This window comes from Pipistrellus hanaki (genome assembly GCF_964339955.1).
Source record: "Pipistrellus hanaki genome assembly, chromosome: 9".
NCBI lineage: Eukaryota > Metazoa > Chordata > Mammalia > Chiroptera > Vespertilionidae > Pipistrellus > Pipistrellus hanaki.
Window position 1 is genome coordinate 61,586,521 of NC_140511.1, and position 7,816 is coordinate 61,594,336.

Genomic DNA, 7,816 nt, shown 5'->3' on the forward strand with positions numbered 1-7,816 from the left:
TTAAATAATCATGTAATTTTGATGCACCTCCTTGACAGGGCTAAAGCAATACTTGGAAAGGATTCTGAATCCCCCGAGTTAAAGATACAAAAGAAAAACCTAGAGTCACATTTAATTTGACAAGGTAAAGGGGTGGGTGTGCTGCTATATCAAATTCAATTTGTATAAAATCATCATCTCTGGTAACATTATTTTTCTTGATCTACTTCGTTTAGACTACTTTAGTAAGGCTTGATCTCCTTGTCTATCTAAACATCGCTTCACTTACAGCAAGCTTCAGGATAACATTGGTCTTATTAATTCCTGGTAAGTCCACAAGGTATTAGTTGCACACGATACTGTATAAAAGGTGAACTGAGACTTAGCTCAGTCTACAGCTTTCCCTAGACAACGCAGTGGACCACAGGTGAGTCTCAGCATCTATAGTTATCAAGTGGTGACAGTTACTTTCAAATTACAGATTTTTCAAAATCTGGAGAACAAATCTAGAGGTTTTGAACTGTCATGTAGAAAATCTGTGCTTGTCAACCTAGCTTCTTAAATATGGTTAATCAGTATATAGTCCGTTAGCAAGAACTTGACTTTATAGACCTCTGAAACAAAGGTGAGTAAAAACAAAGGAAAATATGAGATGCTAAAAATGAACTAATTTTGTAGTACAGAATTTTCTTCTTCTTTTTAAACAAAATAATCTTTAAAAGGGGCAAATATGATTATACAATTACTTGCTTCAAAGTAATTGATTTAATCGGTAATACTCTAATCTAAATACTGCTTTACTTTCATCATTATATTGGAGTTTTAACCTATGTTTCTACTTTGACAAGAAAAATGAAGAAGGAGGAGAGTAAGAACAACTATTTGTTCAAGAAACTAGGAAGAAAAATAACTGCTGCAGCAAATGTGACTGGGGCAGATGAGTAAACCAATTCATTTTGGTTTGGTCAACTTACATAATGATTATAACTCTTTTGAGTTTTGTTTTCTCATGGCCTTAATTGTTTGCTTCATAGTCCAGGATGAAGTCAGTCCATTTGTGCTTTCTTTTCTGCTGCTGGAAAGCAATGTGCTGCAATAGCTGTGAGCTGACCAACATCACCATCACAGTGGAGAAAGAGGAATGTCGCTTCTGCCTCAGTATCAACACCACTTGGTGTACAGGCTACTGCTACACCCGGGTAGGAACTCTGCTTTGCTGGAAGTGAGGGTGCTGAGGGTCTATAGAAGACAATTTTTATTAATTCCCATTTTATTAGTATTTTAAGTTTCCAAAGTAATAGCTATGAGTCCCCTTAGCCAAATACTGTCTGTGTTATGATTAAGGTTAATTACCATGATATCAGTTAGATATTTGGGTAAATTTAGGGAGGCCTCGGATCTTATTTGATCTATCAAGCACTATGCCAACTCTGCATTAAAATTAAAAGGAATTCTATGATAGATTTTACATATAGAGAGGTAAACATACCAACATACATATATTTAGTAATAGAAGACTTATAATATTCGCCAAAAGCTAATTTCTAGGAAGATGTATTTCGTGTATACTAGTATGTATTTCTATTTCTACATAATTGAAGCTATATCTCTGCAATTGAGATATGTTTCTAAGCCACATAAAAACACAAACATCTACATCATACTAGTAAACACTGCCGTATTGTCCCTCCTGAATACAAATGCCAGCAACTGTCCTGAGAACACATTCAGTCATTGCAGACTGTTACAACCAAATGAATCTGCAAACCCACTCACTTCTTTATTCTGTTGAGAAAACCAAGGCACAGAGGCATAAAACCACTAGTTTGTAGTCACAGTTTCTTTGCATCAATCCAAGTAAGAAGGAAGCTCCCCCTTAAAAATTCCATTCTATAAACTGAAATTGAAAATAGCAACTTTGGGGGGGGGGGGGGAAGACGCGGTTTGTTTGTTTATTTTTTATTTTTTTAATTCTCACCCAAGGACATTTTCCCATCAATTTTTAGAGAGAGTGTAAGAGAGAGGGAAGGACAGAGAGAAATATCAATGTAAGAGAAACACATAAATTGTTTGCCTCCTGCACCAGCTCCAACCAGGGCCCAGGCCGGGAGGAGCCTGCAACCGAGGTACATGCCCTTGATAGGAATCGAACCTGGGACCCTTCTATCTGCAGGCCGACACTCTATCCAGTAAACCAAACTGGCTAGGGCAAAATAGCAACTTTTTAATGAAATATATTTTATTGGTGGCAAATAAATATGATCAACCTCCACTTAATATACAGTTTATTGTACCTTCTAAGCATATAGACTTTGTAGCATGATATTGAAATAAATTAAGCAGCTGTTATAATTTCTTCCCTCAGTGCATATAATTTTTTTATTCAAAAGTGTTGGGACACACCTATTCTTCCTGGATTAAAATTTCTTATATGCAAACATGTGCCCTTTGACATTGAGAGCACTGCAGAATATAAAGCACTTAAGGAAAGGAAATCTCTATAGGACTGTAGAATATTTAAAATCTTTTGTGAGCCTTTATAGTCATGTTAAACTAAGCATTAACATTCCATATTATGTCTCTTTGGAATTAACATTCCAAAAACACACAGGGACAATGTATTTGTAAATATTTCTTGAGAAATTAAACTTCAGTTTTAAGTTGTCATTAACACAGCTTTCAGCTAAGTACAAAAAGTCAACTTAAGCCCTAGCTGGTTTGACTCAGTGGATAGAGTATTGACCTATAGACTGAAGGGTCCTGGGCTCAATTCCGGTAAAGAGCATGTACCTCAGTTGCAAGCACTGAGGCAGGTGCAGGAGGCAACCAATCGATGTGTCTCTCTCACATCAATATTTCTCTCTGTCTCCTTGCCTCCCTTCCACTATCTCTAAAAATCAATGAAAAGATATCCTCAGGTGAGGATTAACAACAACAACAAAAATCAACTTAAAATATCTGTCATGTCTCCCTTGCTTATCATTTTTTATACTGAAAATACATTTTGATATAGTCTATATATTCAAAATTTCTCTATGGTTTGAGAAATAATTAATATGTTGGTATAGACAGAAGGAAAAGGAATGATTTATATTTTCTGTAAAATTTCCAGAACAACCAGGAACATGGTATAGCATATAGGTAGTTCATTTATGAAATCATGTTCCCTTGGTTAGGTATTCCTTTAGTGAGCTTAAGGAATAAATTAAATTCCTGTCACATTTTGATTAAGTTAAGCAGAAACTCCCAGAATACTGTAACCTAACTCTCTCCTTCCTAAACTCCTCAGGATCTGGTGTACAAGGACCCAACCAGGCGCAATACCCAGAAAGTATGCACCTTCAAGGAGCTGCTATATGAGACAGTGAGAGTGCCTGGCTGTGCTCACCATGCAGACTCTGTGTATACGTACCCAGTAGCCACTGAATGTCACTGTGGCAAGTGTAACAGAGACAGCACTGACTGCACCGTGCAAGGCCTGGGGCCCAGCTACTGCTCCTTCAGTGAAATAAAAGAATAAGGAGCAATGGACATTTTAGGCTGCCTACCCTTGTTCTGAAGGACCAAGATATCCGAAAAGTCCACGTGTGTACAACATGCAAAGGCTGAAAGCCACTGTGGCCTAGGAGAGCATCCGACCCCACTGATCCCGGCCTCTCCAGAGCTTGAGAGTGCAAGAATTGAGGGTGGTGGAGCCAAGATCCTGGCTCCACTCCACCCTATATCTTAGGTCGGGTTCCTTAAGTTTTACTTAGTCTTACTTAACATATAGACACAAGGATACCTTCTGTTTATTAATCTTAGAAATCCTCTTGGTCAACCCTTTCCCCTTCAGATCGGGATATCTACTCCCAGAGGGAGGAAATGAGATGGGAGTGGGTGAAAGTACTAGATGCTGCATTCTTCTGATGGACTCTTGGGCCCTCAAAAGCAGGGCCAGCATCTTCTTCATCATTGTAGCCTTGGCGTCTAACACCACGCCTGGAATTTAGTGAGAAACTCAACAATGGCTTCCTTAAGGAAAGTAAGAACAGAAAGGTAGGGGGTAGGAAAACACTGAAAAAGGATGGCTGATGAGGCAGCCCCAACAATGCCTGTCAGTCCATGGGAATAAGGGCATCAGTTCCACCTCATCTCTCCTCCTCTGGCAAACGGGACAGGTTGCACCTCTATGAATTGCTCAGTACAGAGGGGAATTAAGATTTCCAAGCTATTACTTCCAAGCCCTTTAGATAAGGGCAAACTCAAGAAATGTTAATATGGGCCTACGAAAATTAGCCCACATTTATTCCAACATTTAAATAAATTGAACAAATTCTGCCACGCTCCTGCAAAACTCCCTTTAAAAAGTAAAATGCATTACCCTATCCTCTGGACTGGATTTGCTCCTTGAAATAGAAGGGGATTTGAAAGTAGGTTTTAAAGCAATTTCAGCAGCTTATTAAGTGCATTTATCTTATCTACAAATGCATTTGTGTAAATAAATAGCTCTTTTAGAAAGAATTAGCCATGAAGAAAAAGAAAACTTGTTTTCTAGAATCCTCTCTACATCAGTCTTCTCTTTTGTTTGTTCACGTTCTCTGAAATCTATGATTTCTTACAAGAAGGTACATAATGAAACTATTTTATGAGTTGATTTTTTTAAAATGATACCTCTCTAAGTTATGTACTTGTTTCACACTTAAAATGTTTTAACTACTGTAACTTATTCAATCCTACTTTATTTTTTTAAATAAAGATGCTAGGCATTAGAGTCATAAATTTGAATTTTTTCACAAACAGCTAACATATATGCATGTTTAAAACAATAGCAGAAAAAATCTTAACTTATAATTCCTAGTGCTTCTGTAAATATTTTATGTCTTTGCCTTTGAAACTATTAAAAATGATTTAGTCGCATTTCAAAATTTCCTGTAATTTTTTTAACTTATTTCCTGATGTAATAGGGAAACAAAGCAGAGGGAGAATAACAGAGTGGGTGAGGGCCCTGGAGATTCTCCAGTTCATTTCTTAAATGGTGGACACAGAAAAATTAAAGATCAAGGATGTTAAGATCATAGTCAACATCACAAAGACTATTCATAGCAGTACCAGATTTAGAACCCTGGCTTCCTAGCGCTTAGCCCACCTCCCCTGTGAGTACCCTATCATACTAAGAAGTCCTCGTGGCAAGGATCGATGAAAAAATGTAGGAATTAATAATCAGCTTTGCCCATTCAAATCTGGTATTGAGTGTGGCTTAAAGCTATATTCTCTACAATATTTTGACACATTGAAATTAGGCTGTAATAACAAATTTTGACAAAATGCTTTAAATGATACCATAGCCTTTTCCTTCTCCCTATGCTTTTAGAAATCAAAACAATTGCCTTCCCATTAGTGGTAGTATAGGGCAATGGCCCCAGAGTCAAGTTGTCTTAATCTTCTTGACCAGATGTGTCATCTTGAACAAGTCATTTAAATTCTCTGGACTTCAGTTTCCTCTACAACAGATTTAGATGTTTCTTCCATTGACACGATATAGTAATTAGTTGTCAACTCACATTTCTATGAGAGTTTTACCACCCTCTCATTCAAGCTATCTTCCGGCCTGTCCTAGTCAGTACACACTGCTATAACGAGAATACTACCCACTGGCCCTCTTATGAACAACAGAAATGTATTTCTCACAGTTCTGAGGCCAAGAAGTCTAAGATCAAGGCACCAGCAGATGTGGTGTGTGGTGAGAGCCCACATCCCGTTTCATAGACAGCTGCCTTTTTTTGCTCTATGTGCACAGTGGCGGGGGAGGAAGGAGCTCTCCTGGGCCTCTTTCATAAAAGCATTTATTCCATTCCATTGATGAGGTCTCTGCCCTCCCGACTAATTACTTCTCACAGGCCCCATCCAAATACCATCACATAGGGAATTGGGTTTCAACATATAAATTTGGAGGGAAGGCAAACATTGAGTCTATAGCATGGCCTATGAGAATGAAATATGAACAACCTTCCTTATGCAAAAATGAAAGGAAATCCATAGTTCAAAATGGTTGGCAATTTCAGCATTGAAAAGACACAAACAAACAAAATCTTAGCTGAATATAACTGAGTATGAAAGTTGGGTCGATGATTTATATACATAAGTTCCTAGAAACATTTTTAGACTGTCTTAGGCATTTGCATTTAATTCATTTATATTCACTATAACAAAAACAGTACTTCAATTTATAAGATAGCTCTAGGCATTTCATTTGTTAGGCTGATTTACAGTAAACTGGCTTATTGCAGCATAATAAAAAATAGTCTTTGCTATATGCCACTACAATAAATTAATCAAGCAATTAAAATTGAATTTTCACACTACAATCTTATTTTGTTTTCTCACATATACAAAATAATAGCATCAAGCATCATTTAAAACCAATAATATGATTTGTGCTTTGCAGAAACCAACAACAAATTAAAAACCAAACCTTTGCATTTGTAGCAACAGAAACAGCCAAGAGCATTTGAGAAATGAGTATGATTTTTTCCTTCACCGTTACTGTAGCACACGGAATCTGGGAACAAATGGAGCCTAGTGCAATCGTGTGGTTGTTTTAAAGGCTATAACACTTCAGGACAATGCAAATGGCTTCTCACATTAAAAAGACATTACATCGCTCATCAATTTAGAAGAAAAGGCAAAAAACTGCTTTCGAATTATAAAGTACATTTCTGTGAAAAATTACCTCTGAGCTGCAGGAGACCCTGAGGCTATTGTGATGTACCTCTTCACGTGTGCTGGAAGTGATGGTAGCCCTCCCCAGGGTTGAGAAAGGCAACAGTTCTGTTGTTAAAAATATTTAAAGTGAGTGATTAATCATGAGCTGTGTCATAGGCATGTGAAGTGATGGAAGATGGAAAAACTGAGAAACCAAGTGGCTTTGCGGAGGAGGTGTAATCAACCCCTGATTAATTGTGCTAATGGAAAGAAGTGTTGTGGATAACACAAACATCAGTAAATGCCAAATGAAAGCTCACCTGCGTTTGTCCCAAAATGCATAAACTGAAATTTTAAGATAGGAGATTTTCCTCCCTTGGAACTGTTGTCCATGGGGGTAGGTCTATAATTTAACCCAAATAGTATCTTCAAAAGAATAATGCCTTGCAGTGTTAAAGGAATTGGAATAACAATATCTGACAAAGGGAATGCATTCCAGATACATCACTTGTAGAGTAAGCATAGTTCTCTATGCACTGCCCCAATGCCTATCCACTAGCCTTAAGGTGGACTGAAAACTGAAAAGGTGAAAGCTTACTTGTACAAAAATACAAATTCTGTCAGGGTTTCCCAGATGGGTCTGATAAAATAGATGAAAGTAATCCAGGTTTATTAAAGGCTTTCTTTTGCAGGTATACAAACAGGGCTGCTTCACAAAGACACTCAGTAAAACAGGGAGTACATGCCCACTCTTCAGCAGCTATTTCCATCTAGCCTTGCAGCATGGGTGTTTATTCAAGCTTTCAAAACATAAAATTCAGTGGGCATTCTGTTTCAGACAGAATGCTAAATACTACTGAGAATGGACTCTGGAAAAAGCATACCTGGTTACTGTCCTGATGAAATAAAGCACCCCAGCAACTCTTAACAATAAATGCACAAGAAATATAACTGGTTTTTCCTTTCAAATGTTCATTGATTCTGATATCACTCTGGGCTAAGAAGCCAGCTGCTAAAATATCAATTTAGATTTTTAAAGGAGGGTTTGGGTAGAGCATAAATATTTAGGGCAACATCCTATCTAATAAAGAGGGAATATGCAAATTGACCATCACACCATCACAAATATGGCAGTGCCCATCACCACAAGATG

The 7,816-nt window shown here is 37.5% G+C and overlaps 1 protein-coding gene across 1 annotated transcript; it reads left to right on the top strand.

The window, feature by feature from the left end:
* Window positions 1-1,019: 1,019 nt before the first annotated feature.
* Window positions 1,020-3,499, top strand: FSHB (follicle stimulating hormone subunit beta; the record flags this gene model as incomplete). Its single annotated transcript, XM_084895654.1, has 2 exons — window positions 1,020-1,178; window positions 3,269-3,499. 2 exons carry the CDS (start codon window positions 1,020-1,022, stop codon window positions 3,497-3,499), a joined length of 390 nt encoding a protein of 129 aa, XP_084751780.1.
* Window positions 3,500-7,816: the final 4,317 nt, after the last annotated feature.